This window comes from Orbicella franksi, chromosome 3, assembly GCF_964199315.1.
Source record: "Orbicella franksi chromosome 3, jaOrbFran1.1, whole genome shotgun sequence".
Classification (NCBI taxonomy): domain Eukaryota; kingdom Metazoa; phylum Cnidaria; class Anthozoa; order Scleractinia; family Merulinidae; genus Orbicella; species Orbicella franksi.
In genome coordinates, this window is record NC_138147.1 from 10,034,206 (window position 1) to 10,052,062 (window position 17,857).

General features: G+C 39.0%; 1 protein-coding gene across 3 annotated transcripts in view; it reads left to right on the top strand.

The window, feature by feature from the left end:
- The window catches only part of LOC145481140 (nucleoporin NUP188-like), a 39,588-nt gene that overhangs the window by 17,368 nt on the left and 4,363 nt on the right, over window positions 1-17,857 (top strand). For 2 of the 3 annotated variants that reach the window (XM_081459537.1, XM_081459540.1), the window contains 25 exons: window positions 1,585-1,841; window positions 2,479-2,587; window positions 2,991-3,113; window positions 3,277-3,367; window positions 4,354-4,444; window positions 4,883-4,983; window positions 5,442-5,531; window positions 5,988-6,092; window positions 6,841-6,906; window positions 7,717-7,820; window positions 8,854-8,917; window positions 9,858-9,931; window positions 10,616-10,691; window positions 11,080-11,211; window positions 11,532-11,609; window positions 12,064-12,149; window positions 12,783-12,937; window positions 13,044-13,147; window positions 13,623-13,757; window positions 14,156-14,224; window positions 14,874-14,960; window positions 15,610-15,801; window positions 16,427-16,564; window positions 16,803-16,877; window positions 17,597-17,760. In XM_081459537.1, coding sequence (XP_081315663.1) covers window positions 1,585-1,841; window positions 2,479-2,587; window positions 2,991-3,113; window positions 3,277-3,367; window positions 4,354-4,444; window positions 4,883-4,983; window positions 5,442-5,531; window positions 5,988-6,092; window positions 6,841-6,906; window positions 7,717-7,820; window positions 8,854-8,917; window positions 9,858-9,931; window positions 10,616-10,691; window positions 11,080-11,211; window positions 11,532-11,609; window positions 12,064-12,149; window positions 12,783-12,937; window positions 13,044-13,147; window positions 13,623-13,757; window positions 14,156-14,224; window positions 14,874-14,960; window positions 15,610-15,801; window positions 16,427-16,564; window positions 16,803-16,877; window positions 17,597-17,760 — 2,766 coding nt within the window. The remainder of the gene's footprint in view (window positions 1-1,584; window positions 1,842-2,478; window positions 2,588-2,990; window positions 3,114-3,276; window positions 3,368-4,353; window positions 4,445-4,882; window positions 4,984-5,441; window positions 5,532-5,987; window positions 6,093-6,840; window positions 6,907-7,716; window positions 7,821-8,853; window positions 8,918-9,857; window positions 9,932-10,615; window positions 10,692-11,079; window positions 11,212-11,531; window positions 11,610-12,063; window positions 12,150-12,782; window positions 12,938-13,043; window positions 13,148-13,622; window positions 13,758-14,155; window positions 14,225-14,873; window positions 14,961-15,609; window positions 15,802-16,426; window positions 16,565-16,802; window positions 16,878-17,596; window positions 17,761-17,857) is intronic. The other variant, XM_081459538.1, reaches the window with a different exon arrangement.

Consider the following 17,857-nt stretch of genomic DNA (forward strand, 5'->3'; position numbering starts at 1 on the left):
AGAAGGGTTTTTGCATTGTAGGAACCAGTCTTTGAAGATCGAGGAAAACTTTCCAAAGACTCTTCAAAAACAAAAATATCTTTGGTTCAAAATATTACCTTCATAGACATGAGGAATGAACCAGATAAATTTGACCTTAGGAGGAGCAAGGGTGGCCGAGAATTGAATCTCACATTCAGTTTTATTTACATATACTGGTGTAGTGGTTTTGGTTTGTTGCAAGTTCTTGCCACTGCTTTGAGGGGTTTTCTTGTCAGTTATTTTTTCTTTGAATGACTTGTCACATGCATGTTCATGAGGGAAAGATAATTGTTTATTTATAAGTCTTGCCAATGACTTCTTATTATCATTTGACGCACATTGTATTTTTTCTTACTTTTCATTGGCCAAGAGTCTACCATGTGACTGCAAATAACTGCCTACAAATAATAGTCTGCTCATGCTTAAAACTGTCTAAATGTGGTTTGCTGCAAATAATATACTGGTCATGCGTAATTGTAAGCATGCACTTGTGTAACAATGGCAGATCGCTTCCCTGTCGGAGTGTCATTTTAATATGGAAACAAACTTGGTGATCGAAAGATAAAACAATTATTGAACTCAGTTATTACAAAATATCATTTTTTCATTTCATTTCATTTTATTTATTTATTCCATTCTAAAATTACAAAGATAAATATAGAGTAGACAAGTAAGAGGAGAAATGGAAAGGGGCAAAAATATAGCAAGCTAATTAGATGCCCTTGTTTAATTGACAATAATAATTAGGGTAAAAAAGTTAACTTAACATAGGAGAGGAGAGGTATGAATTAATTAATATTGAGCAAAATAATACTGGAAGAGTGCTTTTTTAAAACGTTTTCTAGTCGCTAAGTTACGTATAGATAAAGGAAGGTCATTCCAATAGTAACATCCAATAACAGTGAGACAAAATTTCCTTATATTTATTCTGGAGAAACCGGGATTTAAGTGTTGTAGGGATGTACTTCGAGTAACGTAGTTATGTTGCTCAGATACCAGAGATAAGGTGTAATTAGACGGTTTTTCATCAATTAAGTGGTCATAAAATAGCTGGCAGGTATATAATTGAACAATGGCAGAAAGCTTAATAAGACCAAGGTTTACATAATGGGGAGTAATATGTTCACGAAGTGGCACATTGTTGATTATTCTAATAGCCTTGTTTTGTAGTCTCACCAATTGTGACAATGGAGCCTCGTAATTACCCCACAGTACGCAACCATAAGTTAAATAGGGATATATAAGTGCATAATAAATACTTGTTAGGGATTGGGATGTCACATAGGGTTTTAGTTTTGCAATAACATTTACACTTTTGCTAATTTTATTACTTATATAATCGATATGGTCGTGCCAAGACAGTGAGCAATCAATAATGAGTCCTAAATATTTAACACTGGAAGACTGGTCTAGGTACCGGTCTGCTAGTTTAAAATATCATGATTTGTCAGTGTCTTGTAGATCAATTATTTGCCAAAGCCGAAGGTATTTGCTCACCACTGGCAAATCACAATTATACTTTGCTTAACCTTGTCCAATCGTATTGTCAATTGTCTTACTCAGGTTTCTCAGCACAGCACCTGGAAACTTTGGTGCAATTTTGAGCACCAAAGAAAGATCAGTTGGATATTATCCTGTTACTATGGAGACATTGAATTTACTGCTAAAGCTGATCCATGGAATCAGTGTTGCTGAGGACACTGACGATCAGCCAATCAGCTTTCTTGATCTTGCTGCTTGCCTTGTCTTTGTAATGAGAGAAGTGTTCACTGGTTTCCATAAGTGGAGATTCACTGGACTTAAAGACAGAGAGGAAATTGGTATGATTAGTGTGTGCTAGACTGGTTTTAGTAGCATTGGGTTATTATTACATGTATTTATACAAAAACATGGCAGAACCTAAAAATCATTTGGCAAAAAAATAATATAACTACAGTGACATGATCATTTCCTCCTTCATGTGGCTGAATGTTACCAAAACCACCTCTGATTGCTGCACTGCTACCTTATTCAATGTTCAAGAGTTGTTATGGCTCTCAACCTAAAAGAAAAAAAAACTGTATTAAATCCCTAGTGGAAAGATCCCATTAGGTCTCCAGAGGGGATACATTTGTGGTAAGGATATATAATTTTAAAATAACTCCCTAGGCCTCTCACAAATGTCTTGTACAGGTACATGTAGCTTTCAAATAGTGATTTAGACACTCACGGTTAGAGATTCGACAGTTCATTTAATTTCAAAATTCTTGGTATAGTTTGATAGCCGGCTCTTTAAGCTTTAATTTGATGTAGAGGCTTAGGTATCTACAGTTGGAATGGGATGCGCTACATCACTTGGACGCGAGACACCTCTAAAGGTATAAAGTAACCTTAAATGAAATAGAGATTTACTTGTAAGGTAGAGGTTTCTGGTTACGCTTAAATTTACATTTTGCTAAAGCGTTGTTTGTTTTCAAGGGAAAAGATGTCTTCAGTTGTTCAATGTTGTTCTTGGCCTTCATTTTAAACCAAAGAAAACTGATGGAGCTAGTGAAACAATGGAGGTGGATGTCACAGATTTGTCAAGGTTTGTGTGTTGTGTGTGTCTGTCAAGGTTTGTGTAGCTGTACTGTGATATCTACCATTTTCTTTGCCAATGATTCAGAGGCTTGCACCATGCCCCAACATCCTTGTGGATCCTCATCACTAATTATTATGACAGTAATAATCTTCAATAGTACCTTTCTGTTTGATTTCCCTCATCACCAATCACTAAGTTGTATTTTTTGCTAAAACAGAACCTGGATGGGAGAATATCCAGATTTTGAACTAGTACTGAGAGAAAACTCTGTATCAAGACAAACTGTTAGCTGACAGTTCTCCAGACTTCTCCTCCCTTCACTCAAGTCCACGTTGTGATGTTCTGTGAGTCACAGTTTTTTTCAGTTTGTTTGTAGCAGTTTGTTATTTTTTTTCTTTTTACCTTGTAGGACTCCAGTAGTGTTACAGGACACCTTGGTTCTTGACTTATTGTATTCAGAAGCTGGACAATCTTTACTTAACATCCTCGGCACAGGAGTAGACACTGTTGATAAACTGGTGTCTTTGGGAAGGTATGAAGGTGGCTTTTTTGCACTTAATTTTGGTTTCACATAACGGCTTTTGATAACAAAGTAACTGGGGAGAACATTCATTTCTCTTGAGTTTTTTACAGTGCATGATACAGTAAGGATGTGCACAGCAGTATCTAAAGCTGTAATATAATTCATTCATCAGCAGTGCCACTGGAGGATATGCGTTGGCCCTTGTGGAACTCATCAAGCTGGCATTTTCTGTACTAAACAGGCTGTTGGCAAGGAAAGGAAAGGTAAATATATCCTTGCGCAGTTAATATGAAACATTAAAGTAATGGCAAAGTAGTCTTGAGGCAAATCCGTAAAAAGAGATCATGCTTACAAATTTAGGCCACTTGCAAACCTTAGCAAGTAACGAGCTGTACCGTAGTATAAAATGCTTGCAGAGGAGAACAAAAATTGTGAAAAATTTGTTTACTACTTAATTCATGTAATATGGCTGAACTTTATCAATACCACCTATCATTGCTGCACTGTAGCTCATTGTAGAGTGGTCATGGCATTCAGCCTAAAGAAAATATCCCTGTTATATCCCTGTCGGGAAGGTATGTCTCCCGTCAGGTCCCCAGAAGGGATATATTTATCTTATAGTGCGGTAGTTTAGAAGGACTGCTTGCAAATTATAAATGTGCAGACAATCTTTTGCACCGAAGCAGCAGAAGTAATTAATCGTAGACAAGTTTAATTTCAAAGCCCAACTTAATTTGTTTAGAAATCTTCAATATCCAGTTGGGACAGACATGAAAGCATGCGCTTGCAGTCAGTTGAACTTTGGTTCCGTTTAAGCCTTTATTTTTGCAACTGCCTAAGTTAGGTACATAGCCGCGATAAGATGTTTTACTTGTTCATCTGCATGTCCTTGCCATCTATGGGTACAATACGAACTCACATCATTGTTTGCTACCAGTTGGCTTGATAACCCAGTTGGTAGAACACTGCTCTGGTATTGCAGAGGCCATGCGTTGGAATCCCAGGAGTTCAATTTTTTTCCTTCAGGCTGTATCTCATACATAACCGCAGTGATCTCAATTGTCTTTAAAGATGAGATAACGATGGGCCAAAACAAACAGAACTCACAGAAAAGGTGTTAAATGACGTTCTGAAACACATTTCAAGTGGCAATTGTACAGTATATGGTGCACATTACTGTAAAGTAACGTGCTTAGTTGTATGCAACTTAGTAAGCTTATTATTGCATGGCGCACTGTTTTGTCTTTAGCATGATGATATTTCTCCTTTGGAAGAAGCATTAACATCACAAGTTGTTCATCAACTGCGTGATAAAGGAGCCGGCTATTCCACAAGCTGGGGTAAGGGTTGGATTCTTACAGAGATTCCTAAAATCTTAATGCATGTACATGTACTACTGCACTGCATTGCATCTGTCCATTTCTCTCCATTTGAATTATATGAATATTCTTGTCATTCTTTGTTTAATCATTATCCTCAGTTAATTGAGTGTTAATATTTTGAAGAATTCACTAAAGTAACCAGTGATTTACTTCTCCATTTGGCTGAATTGTATCAAAACCACCCATCATTTCTGCATTATACATGCAGTTTATTGTGGAGTGATCACGACTCAGCCTAAAGAAACAATTCCCTGTTACATCCCTGGTGGGTAGATACATCTCCTGTCAGGTCCCCAGAGGGGATACATTACTTTAGGATAGAATGCACTGTAGTAGAAGAACAATGTTATAGCATCCAATCGATCTGTTAGTTAAGTATTCATTATTTCTTCTTAGGTAATTGTCAGCTGGTGACTGTGATAGCTTCGTACGTCTATCACAGACTAGACAGTCAGCTGCCGACATTGGCAACACTCTTGCTGAAGAGAATGTGCTTGGTATGTCTGCAGAGTGAAGTTACACAAAATTAAGGCAATTAGTTGTCATACACATAACACACGTAAGCAGCAAAGTTCAGTCAGACATAAATCTTCCTACTCAACAACCTGCTGCCTTTTTGTAATTTTTTGCAACGGAGAATTAAATTCATTAAAAGTGATTTTACAAGTTACACCTCGAAGTGGCTGAATATTACCAATACCACCTATCATTGCTGCGCTGTAGCTTATTGTAGAGTGGTCATGGCTCTCAGCCTAAAGAAGTAATTCCCTGTTATATCCCTGGTGGGAAGATAAACCTCCTATCCGGTCCCCAGAGGGGATACATTTTAGGCAACTATAATGTAGGTTAAACTAATACAGTTGCATGCCCAGACGAAGTAGTTTCTTAGCTGTTTATCACATGATGTCCTTTTAATTTTTTAAAAACTTTTAAAGTATAATTGATGATTTTCCAGGTAGCTCCAATGTCCATGCATGCCAGTTTTGGCGCGGAAGCTGTTCCATTGAGAGATGCTTTTGTTTCGAGACTCAGGACCCTTACAGAGGTGCTAATTAATAATGGACGTCCTCGTGATACTAAACAGTAAATGTTCTACGAAGGCGACTCATGTTGAGAATAAGGGTGATACTTCCTGGCATAACAAGAGTGCAGTGTGCAATATAAGTGCATAACACTTCTCCGGCACCAAGAGATAATTACCTAATTATTACCGTGCGGTTGTTGTGAATTACAGCGTATTATCCAGTAGCCTTGATGCTGAAGTTCTTAGAGCTAACAAGTGTCCTGCAGTTGTTACAAAGAGAGTATACTGTTGCATGGGTCTGTAAAGGTTACCTATGTCCAACAAGGTCAAAATAGTCTTAACTTTGTATTCATATCAAGCATACAGAAATTTGTTGTACGGAGTAATCATCTTTAGGTTGTACTTTACTTATTAAAAAAAATATGAAGTCACTCCTATAGCTCAACAGAATCCTTTTTTGCACTGTTCAATTTCCAGGACGTCAAACTTAAAGTAGTAATACTGGAATTTATAGCAACAGCTGTGGAAACTCAACCTGGATTAATTGAGCTGTTCCTTGATCTGTCTTCTAAAGATGATAAGGTAGATAACTAATAAGGATCATTTATGCTGGTCATTCCTGTAGGAATTCAGTAGAACAAAAAGCAGATGCATGTAAAACTGTACGTGTACAAGGAGACCATGTCAATCTAACTCACCCTGTTAATAAACTTGGAGCTTTACAAAAAAAAAATGCGTTGATCCCAAAAGAATCGGGCCCCAACAGAACTTGAAACCATTCTTTCAAATCCTCCAAAGTTGAGTCTGATTTTTTTGGCTTGTTTTCTTTTCAACTGTTCAAGTTGATATATAACTGAGAAGAACTCCTTCTTTTCTTGCAAGAAGTCAGAAGATCAGTCAATATTCGCAGAGAAAAGAAACTGAAAGGTTACGATGCTTGTTCATGAAGATTTTGTTCTAAGATTTTGTGTGAATTTTTAACAACCGCGCTGAATAGAGGGACGTTTATTGAAAAACAAGAGTAGGAGACTAAGTACGAGAATGATTTGTCCAACATATTTTTATGCTCTCGACTATCACGTCTTAAAACGGTCTCCGATATTTTCTTTATCAACTCAACCAGGATGAGGGAGGGATCTAGGAAGGTAAATGAATGTAAATAGAAAATCATGCTCGATATCGCACTCTTGCTGTTTTCCATAGGTCCCTTACATGGATTAGTTTTCATACTTAAATAAGAAATGCAAACATGCTCTCCATAGTTATATTGCTGATTTATAGTAGTTAACGAAGTATTCAAAAGATTCTTTTAATGTCTTGTTTTGTTCAGGAATTCATCATAGGGCAGAATAGCTGTGTTCATGCTGTCTTGGATGTTATTGATCCCGAGAAACAGGTAAATACCAAAGGCGTTAGCATTTCTCGTAACCAGTCTAGTGACACAAGTGTGCACTAATAGGCGTTGTAGACAATGGCTGTGTGTTTGTTGGCTCGAATTTATATGGAAGGTGGTTGTTCTATGCTTAATGGCAAGTTGCACTGTCTAGATAAAGAGCAAAGTAGTAAATATTGCAGAAGTATTTCTAGTCCAGATGGGTAAGGCTGTAACTGAAGACTTTGGCACTGGCCTCAAAGATTTTGGCAGTAATTCCAGCTGAGATCAAGTGCATGCCCTTCAATCAATTTAATTGCGAATATAAGCAGTTTTCACAGTAGTTTCTGTTTTTCAGTGGAATCCCGATTTCTCGAACCCTCATTTTTTCGCACCTCCCGATAACTCGAACCAAAAGTTGTCCCTCTCCTCAGTCGAACACTGTAATTTTACCCCCGATTTCTCGAACTCTCCGATTTTTTCGAACCAATTTTCGTTTCCCTTGGAAGTTCGAAAAATCGGGGTTCCACTGTATTGCACTTTATAATCCATCAAATATTTTCGCTCGCGCGCGATTGGTCAAAACCCGTTCCGTGACTGAATATGCCCCAACTAAAACTGGGGGATATCCTAGTGATATTCCCCGATTTTGAAACTGGGGTAATAAGTGTAAATAAATTGAAGTGAATCGAGCATTCATCACTTGTCTATAGACAGGCCATTACAATAAATATTGTCATCAGACCATAAGACAATAAGTATTTCAGTCCAGATGGGCAACACTGTTATTCTGTACACATTTTCAACTTGATTAACACCTCCTTCTGTCTGTAGTCAGGTCACTATATTCCTCCTCAACTGGTATCTGCAGCATTCTTGTTACTTCACTCTTTGTGGCATGACAGAAGAGATGCCGCGCTCACAGCAATACGAAAGAGGTAATTATACGTGAAAATATTAACTACAAAATGAATTTACTAGTGATGGACTTTATTATACTAGTTCTTCAGTAACAGGTTATTGATAGTTTTGTCAGGCTTTAGCTTTAATAGCAATAAAGTAATGATTTTAATTGTTCAGAACGATAAATTGAATTGTGTAAATTTAATAGAGGGTATTGGTTATGAGGCCCGACGAAGCTCTTTGTTAATATGTTTTGTTCACTCTTTTGGCCTTTATCGCTTTCAGAACACAATAGCTTTTTATTTCTGACCGAAGAACTAGGCAGTAGAAACGTTTTGGTTACGTTATTCATGAATAGTGTATGAGCGCAAAACCAAAGATTGTGCATGTTCGTGGACTTTTCACCGTAACTCGTGATATCTTTAGTTGCTCCTTTGAGCTTTGTCCCCGGCTCCACAGCCATTCCTCTGAATTAACTATGTCTGAAATAGCAGTGCTGTAGCGTTAAGGGCATTGCATTTTCGAAGTAGAACAAAAATATAAATCATGAAAAAAGGACTTTTATAGACCTTACCGAGCAGCTAGCTTTTACTTAGTTCATAATTTTCGCAGAGGAGAATTGAATTTGTCAAAAATAATTTCACTACTTACTTCATGTGGCTGAACTTTACCAATACCACCTATCATTGCTGTAGCTTATTGTAGAGTGGTCATGGCATTCAGCCTAAAGAAAATATCCCTGTTATATCTCTGGTGGGTAGATATGTCTCCCATCGGGTCCCCAGAGGGGATACATTTCACTTTTGTCTTCTCGGCTTTGTAGGTTTGTGATTAGAAGTGTAAACTGTTTCTTTAAACTTTATTTGGTATAATTATACTCTCGCAGATTTTTGTAAGGGTTTTGTCTTCTTCAAGGTTAGATTTACAAGTAGCAATTGTTATGTCAACATCCCTCTGGAAGGTCATTATTTTGTTTAGCGCTACTAAGTCAGACATAAAGATTTGAGCGAGAAAAGTTAGTATTCGCGAATACGTACTGAAAGCCAGCATGTTTTTTTTTCCTGTTAGCCCAAAATTCTGGGAAAATTTAACTCATCCACTGATGACTGGAATACAATCGGATGTTGATGAAGTAAGTATTATTTATCTTGATATTTATCTGCAGAAAAAAAGACAAGCACTGTATTGATTAAAATTCTTTTAGCTATAACACAATTGATAGTCCTTTTTCTTTTTCTATCAGCCATGTTTAACTTGCTTTGCATGGCGATATGTCCGTTGTGGTAACAATGATCGAAGGTGACCCTCAAGATGGCTTGTGTGCATCTATAACTAAAGAGTGAACTGCAAATTGGCATCTGATCATGACAACAACGACTTTTCTGGGGCCAGTAGCAATTTTCCTGCAGCGAGTTTTTGAAATTTGCCATCAAAGACTCGGCGTGCGTATTGTGATCAAAATGTTTGCTACAGATTCCTTCAGGCGGCTACGGCAGTAGTTGCCCATTTTTCAGGGGCTTGATCTCTTCATTAAAACAGTGCAAGTGAAAATCGTCTCTCTCGTCTCAACGACTCTCGTCTCAACATAGAAGAGACTGCTCCCAACACCACCACCACTTCTCAGCTCCTGTACACACCACGCCAGAGAAATTTGAAAACCGCGTTTTCCCAATTGTTTTCCGTCCACACTACGCCGGAGAAATCTAAAAACGCCACAATCACCGGCCATTTTGTATTTGCGTTTGGAGAAAACTTGAGCAGTAAAATCACATGATTCTCGCGATGTCTTCGTTTTCGAAAAGCTCCGTTTTCAAAATGTTTTCTGTCCACACGAAAACGAGAAGCCGGCGTTTTTAAATTCCTCCAGTTTGAAGAGCGTTTTCTGAAAAGCTCCGTTTTCGTGACGGATTAGTGTGAACGATAGGCCTAACCGTAGAACTAAAGATGCGTTTTCAAATATCTCTAGCGTAGTGTGGACGAGGCATCCGAGTACTTTTTATGGGTCAGCAAGATATAGGAAACATTCATTTTTAGTGAATACCTGATACCAAAGGCTTTTTTCTCTCTCGCAGGATTACAGATATTACATGGAAATCTGCTGTTATGCTCTGCAGATTATTGCGTTAGAGGCTTACTATGTTGCAAGGTAATCTTAGCATTTTCTGCTCGTCGCCTGTTATCGGCTTATAAATCCATCTTACTGTACATCCGTTGTGATAAATGTACTTGTTTCAACGATTATGACAGATCTTGTAGCTATTTATATTTTAGGAATTAGGACAAGAAGAGAAAATCCCTGATTACTCTTGCGGTTCCAGTGCAAGAGTTGTTTAAGTACCTGGAAGTATTTAACGCTCCTGTAGCCCTGTCCACAATAAGCCGGAGGTAACTTGAAAACGGAGATTTACTTCTACGGCGAAGTCTCTCCTCCACAGTAATCCGCCACGCAAAACGGAACTTTTCGAAAACGCTCTTCAAACCGGCGGAATTTGTAAACGCCGGCTTTGCGTATTAGTGCGGACGGAAAACATTTTGAAAATGAACTTTTTTGTACTGACACGGTAACGTTACGATAATCATGGTATTCCCCTACCTGCGTTTTCCTCAAACACAAATGACCCGTGATTGTTGCGTTTCCAGATTCCTCCAGCTTAGTTGCGGACGGAAAACGTTTGATTCCTTTTCAGTGTGAAACTTCCGTTTTCAAAATTCCTCCGGGCGTAGCGTGCACGGAGCCTTAGTGTTGGTTTCAGATGTCTTCAGTACTTAGAAACAAAGTCGGTCATTAGTAACAACAGTTAGTAACAATAATTGCATCTACATTCACCAGAGGTCAAGTTGACGACAGTCTGAAGACGTCCATGAAAGCTTTCTGTTCGAAACAAAGATATCAATACTGGGGTCAGGTAGGGACAAACCGATTGCTATATTTCAGCTGTGTTTCTTAACATATGTGTGTATTTTGTGCGCCCTTTTTCCCGTCTCTTTGTTTATTCATGGCTTCTGAGCTACAGAACGTTTTATTTAATATGCAATTTACACAATTACGTTCGGTTTGTTGTCTCGTCCTTGCTGCATTCTCATATCCTGTTTCATTAACGAATTCGCAAACCTTTGTTTATTTTCTTTATGTTTTGTTACGTGTTCGAATGTTCAAATGTTGTTGTTTATAGTGGTCAATGCGCTTAGCTACACCTAGCTAGTTCACAGACATGCCACTTTAAATGAAGGAAACAAATATATCAACTAAACGTAATAAAATGTATGTTTCTTTTTTATTCAAATTTCTTGCAGTTCCTCAAGTCTTCAGAACAATCTCCAACTTCGAGTGAGTCAGAGCATGATCAGCTAGAAAGCTTTGAGGAAGAGAAGCTCAAATTGCTCAAAGCTTGGAGAACCTTCTTGATTGTTTGCTCCTCATGTCAGGTGTGATTAACAGCAGATTTGTGGGATTAACCATGCTAGTGAGAAAAACCAAGGCTGATATTTATGTTAGGAGCCTTAAAAAGTCCCCATCACTCGAAAACTGAAGCTCTAGATTCATTATATTCATTCCTTTTTTTTCTAGCCCTCGGTTATTACGTTTTCTGAATCACTAGGTGCTCCAGAGTATATTCCATTGTTTATTGTGGTTTAACTAGATCTATATATTTTTTTACTCATCCTGTTTGCTGCTTGTGTGCCACAGATGGTCTGCATATTTGGACTGTTCTGTACCCAGCTAACATGCTCGTTATTTATTGCAGACTGAGATATTTGGTCTAAATGATACTGCACGGAGACGGCTAATATTGGATGACATTCTACAAGGATTGAAGTCTCAGGTATTGACTCATCAGTCGTTTATAACCACGTATGTCCCAGTTTACATGGAGTCAACCATTAACCATTTTAACTTCCTCCTCAAACGTCATGGATTTTGATTATGAGCCCAACCGGACGGAACACATCGGAATATTGTCAGAGGTATCAAAAGTCCATCAAACGTTTAATGGTATATCATGTGAAACAGTATTTGACAAGTTTTTTTTTGTTTTATCTGTACTGATTATTCGACCGTGATTAAGTGAAGAATATTTATGGCAACAGTGACATAGATACGGCTTAGAATACTCTAATGGTTTCGTTTTTGTCTAAGAAAAACTTTTGGTGGGGTTAAATTTTCGTCGCCTTAACAAGGAAATTTCAAAATGAATGAAAACTAACCCCTCACGAAAATAAGAAGTATAGTGGTTGCATTAGTGCTTATTCTTAACTTGGCTCATCACTTCTTTGCAGGTCTCAAGAAGTGCGTCAGTAGACAGTATTAATGCGTCTGGTGAACTGTGCAGTGTGTTCTTGATGTTACTCGAGAGATGGAAGAGGTGTGTTGTGAACACTGCCACATTTGAATTATCATACAACACTTCATCTCAGTAGGGTGGTGTTTAGGGAGGTGGGGGCGGTTTCCTCCATTTTGGATCCCCTGATCTATAACTATCATTATATGGCTAACTTCGTAAGCGGGCAAGATAAATCAAATACGGCACTGTTATTGGCTACCCGAGCGGGCGATATGGCCTGATATTGGCCTCGTTCTTTTTTTTTACGTGTTTAAGGACCTCGACACAAAAAGGACTTGGCCAGTAACCAGCCTTATTATATGGCTAGCTCCGTGAGCGGGCAATATGAATCAAATCCTGCGCTGTGATTGGCTACCCGAGCGGGCAAGATGGAGCTATCTTGCCCGCTCAAGACTACCGGCCGTGTCCCGCAAGAAAAATTTCCCCGAAAGCCATATAATAAATCCTTTATTGACGAAGCTTGTTCGGTCAAGATGGCTGAATATTGGCCTCGTTCGTTTTTTGAGAGTTTATGGACCTCGACTCCGTCTCGGTCTATAAACACGCAAAAAAAGAACTTGGCCAATATCGAGCCATCTTGACCTCACGCTTGGTCAATAACCCAGATATCAACTATCTTCCTTGCTGATTACAAAAATGTTTCTTACTTTGCAGCTGCCTTCAAGACGTGAATACAGTTTTCCAGTGCCTGGTGGATGTCATGGAAACAGCGCACAAGAATGACACACAGCTGTTCGTTCATATCCGTGTGGCCATGTTCTCTTCCATCTCAGTCTTACTTCAGCATGCCCGAACGGAACACCTTTCAGGTAAGGCATAAATTTCTTTTAAAGCGATTTCTGAGCTTCTCCATTTTTCATGGCATGATCCGTTTACCGCTTTAAAGTGATTGCTTTTATTATTTTATTATTTTAGATAAATTAAAAGGCAGTTATGCCATGGTTCTGTTACCGCTGGCTTGTGAGCCACTGGAATACTTGCGAGGAAGGTTCAGTAATGAGGAGAAACAGCAGGACAGGGTAGGCAACATATGTTAATGTATTTGTAACTGTATCTTTTCTTTGTATGTAAACAGATTACGATTTTCATCTTAATGTGAAATGCTGTAGAGTAGTGCTGTAATTTGTGCAAAAAAGTAAGCGAGTGTTTTTTTTATTGTAACTTATTGTAAGAAATATTATGTAAGTAATTTAATAAGTACTTTATTATAATTAATGTAAAAGCAATATTTTGTTGAATAGTTTATTGTGGTTAAGGGAGGAAGTTTACCATAATTATTGTATTGTTAGTACTTCAATGGAAAGATATTTACTTAAAAAGTAATGCAATTGCGAAAGCTACGTTACTGAGTTGAGGCCTAACTCTAAGAGTATATGTTTACTGAAAAGAATTCTGACAATGTTCATCCGCGCACAGAATTTCCCTCTTTGAAGGATTCATCAGTATGTTATGTCAGTAGAATCCTATATCGTAATCACCATGCTATATTTGCAGGTTCTAGAGCTGTCTGTGTTTATCATTGATGAAATTCTGAACATTCTGCTCGCCAATCCTGGCCAGTGGCTTCCTGTATTAAGAGAACATACGCTGTTTGCTTCGCTGGTCCAAGCATTGGACGTCTGTATCAGGGTCAGTAACGTGTAACCTTTTCAATCCGTTCAGTAAAGCTGAAATATGCTCTCGGGCAAAGTGCCGTTGGTCATTCTAGCTTTCCGTTGCGTGAAGACCAGGGGTTTTTCTGCTCCGTGCAGATTGGATGGTCGCTCATTGCTGGTACACCACAGATTCTGTCATGTCTTAATAGTTTATACACCTGGTGGGGAGAGGCACTGCGAGAGTCAAGTGTCTAGCGTTAGGGCCTGGACTCGAACACTGACCCCGGCCAGGACTCGAGCCCAGATCTCTAGATCCAAACTCCATCGAGCTGACTACATGCATTTTATTAATTCAGGGTCTGGAAATAAGTTACACCGTGTGAAGTTTGTTGGAAGCTTTTAATAAACGTTTGCTTTGCCTACCTACCTCAGACTCAAGAGAAAGTAGGATTCACAGAAGCCATTCTTCACTTGTTCCTGTCGCTGTCACGAATACCAATGGTATGAGCACACTGAACTCTCCCTACTGACTTGTATACATTTCTAGTGTGTAAGTTATGAGAATTTAGCCTCACATCAAGGCAACATACTATGGAGCGTAGGGTGGAGGCAGGGGCTTGTTCCAAATTGTAAATTACAAAGCGCACTAAGAAATAGACGATGTTTAATTTGACTTCATTTTTAATCGTTGAAAAAACACTTGCTGGTGATAACTTTGGAGTATTTGTGGTAGATACGTCATAATATTCTAGATTTTCAATTATTATCTAAGTTGCCTTGATAGCAGTTGGCCTGCACCTCTTTTAAAACCTCTATTTTCATTCGTTCTTGTTAATCTGCACCTCTTTTGTTTTTAAGGGCTAGGGGCATTTTTTGCGTTGTTTACCAATTGTTTTGTTTGGCAAATCACAAAGAACCCTGTGAACGGTGCAAGTCGCACCCTTGATAGGAGCTGGAGAAGTGTCCAGTTACAATATTTTGTGTTTTTTTTTTTTGTGTTTTTTTTTTTGATGCGTCGTACATTTTAGTCGTTAAGTATTTGTAGGATAGTATTTTTAATCTTTTAGACTAGAAGCTCTAGATAAGCTTTTTTTGATCTCTTGTTTTATATTTTTTTGTATACATGTATAACTTTTTCTTTTTGTCTTAGAGCGCTGAAGCCTTGGCTATGAACAGTTTATCTCAGCCGTTGTGTTTGGGAATGGCGTCACCTTCCTTTTCAATAGAAACGCAGCAGGTAATCATTCAACTGCCAAACGCTACTTACAAGACCCTAGGTTTTAGTACGTGATACACGCTCCTTGCGTAAGCCTGGGGAGGAGACATGTTGCTCATAGTGTTATCGTTTGGGAATTGAGCTAACCTGCTATGCCCAATTAACTCTCCTAAGCGACCAGCTCTAGTTACGATCACCCTTGTGAAAACTCGTTTTGAACTGTGACTTTTAAACTTTGTAATGAAAAGCTCTCATAAGTGACCGCTCCCGTTAGCAACCACGGCTACTTTTGGGATTACCCAACTGGACTTTTCCTTTGTTTTTGCGCTCTTGTAAGCGACCACTCGGAGTGTTTTACATATAAATCAACGCTTTAATGAATCTGCACACTGCGCTTATAGTTCTTGACCAGTTAAAAAATTGAACGTAAAGTTTAGCCGTGTCTATATCAGATATAATACATGCTTATTCTTTATGAATTATTGATGAGTTCCCGAAGCTGTCGTAAGCGACCAACCTCTATTGTTTGACGATGCGGTCGCTTACGAGAGCTCATTTTTGTAAGCGACCAGCTCTAGTTATGACCACTTTTTCGAGCTTCCGAGGTGGTCGCTTACGAGAGCTTCGACTGTAGTAACACATCAACCCAAACTTGCTGTTGATCTCAAAGGCTGTCCAGTCCAAGTCTGGATCCCAGTCCCAGGATAACTCCACCCCCTCAGACCCACTGAAACGAGGAAACTGGAACAGAGTATGGCAGCTGTGCCTTGCTGTGATGGCGTCCATGCTGCGCACGCTCAGACATAGTTTTCTCAAAGAAGCATTGGACTTTGCTGGTGTGCACAGGGAAAGGCTCGCAGAGGTCAGTAAAGATACAGTGATTCTATTAAGTGAGGTCTTATGGAAGAAGCAGGGTTGGTACTTGTTGGCTTTTTGTGTTATGCGATAAATGAAAGTTGGTAAATTTGCAGCTCGGTGAATAGATCATAAACATGATATGTTGCCACGAGCATGAGACAAAGAAAAAATCTGAGTCTCCGACAGGATTCGAACCCATAACCTCCCAGATACCGATTGGGCGCTCTAACGAATGAGCTACATGTGTATTGTGTGTGATAAATGGAAGCGGTTAGAACACCCAACCCAATCGCCCTTCATTCCGTCACAAGTGTAAGACATCACTTGAGAATTTGTAGTCATTTCAACTTGTGGCCGAGTTAAAGCAATTTTTGCGGACAAATTAGAGCGTGTAGAGCGGTTTTCATTTGAGTGTCGAAAGAAATTAGGCAATTACTTTGGTTTTGGTTTTGGTTTTACTACGGTTTGAGGTTGGCTGAGTAGTCTAATTGGTGAGTAACTGGTCTGGTTTTCGTGTTACGAAACCCAAACGAAAACCGCTCTAACATTAGATAACAGCAATTTGAAGTTACCGTGTGTCACGTTTTGTTTTGAATGAGTATTTGTATCATGCGGTGTGTTTCTTTCAGGGCATGGACGGTGTGAGGCGGTCGCAGTCATCAGACGTGTTAACTGGAGCTGAGGAAGTCAGTGCGTTCTTGTTGGAACTCGCGCATTTCTTTCAGGAATGGAGGTTCACACTGCCAGATGTGTTGATTCTTCTGCTGGTAACTCTTATTTCATGTTTTTTTTTTCTTTACACTTGGAGCAATTAGATCAGTAAATTAAAATGTGGTGTCTGTGGTGGTGCACTTTCCCATGCATTGAGAGTTAGCTTATTGGAGATAACCCTGGAAGTTTATACAAAGTCACCTGTCGAATCTCATAATGTAGCAACAACAGCAGCATCGAGAAGTCGTTGTATTTTTCAAGCGTTGAAATGTTCCTTCCTTATTCCTCTTTCAGGCACGGACTGGTGTTCTGTGTCAAAGTTGTGTGGCACTGCTGACCCATCCAAGATTGCTGGCTCATTTGCTCGATGTAAGCGCACAAATGGACCATATTCGTAATCTCGGTATTGGACTGGAACTAGCGTGCAACTGAGGCTCATGCGGGGGGAATATCATTAAAAGAGATTAATGGCATTTTAAAGGACTACAGAATTAGCCTCAGTTCCAAGCTAGTTCCAGGCCAACACCGTACTGTATTACTTATTTTTCCTTAATCGTTTTCCTACATGCAATAAGCCATTTTGTAGTTATGTACAGGAGGCGAATGAGGTTGACAAAAGAATGATAGTGTTAACTTTCATGGTGTGTTATAATTATAATTATAAGATGTAAGTGAGTCAGTACAAGGATAGTTGGGTTCAAGACATTTGAATCACTGTACAAAAGTCAGTGTGTGACAGAAATAAGTTCTCGTTGTGAGATGTTTCAATAAAAGTAAATTGTGTGGAAAAAAATACAGTAAAAAGGTAAGGTAAAGTCTGCATATGAGCCAAGTGCCCCATCAGGCCGACGCTTATCTCCGGTTTCAACAGTATGAAGCGACCAGGAGTATTAAGTAGCCTACTTAATACTCCTGATCTAGGGCTTAAATCTTGTGTGGAGGCTTATAACCGAAAATGTTTTTTATATACACAGATGGTTTTTGACCGTAACGTTTATTTATAAGAAGCAGTACATTTCCTGTGATGGTGATCGTAGTTTTACTTGGTCTGTTTTTGCCATTTTGTTTTATTTTGACCTCATCTCTAGTTGTCGAAAGGATCTGGTAACTCCTCCGTCCAGGACAAGACCCAGTCCTCACCCGTGCAACGTTCATTAAGCGGCTCGTTTTCGAGGGAAATGCTCAGAACGTACTCATACGCTGATGATGACTCGTTCAGGAACAGCCCGTTAGTCTCCCAAACCCAGTCACAGTAAGTAAATGCATCAACGGTTCAATTTTTCCAGTCGGGGGAGTAAGTACCAGTACTGTTAAGGAAACTCAAAAGAAAGCAATCAATGATAGACAAG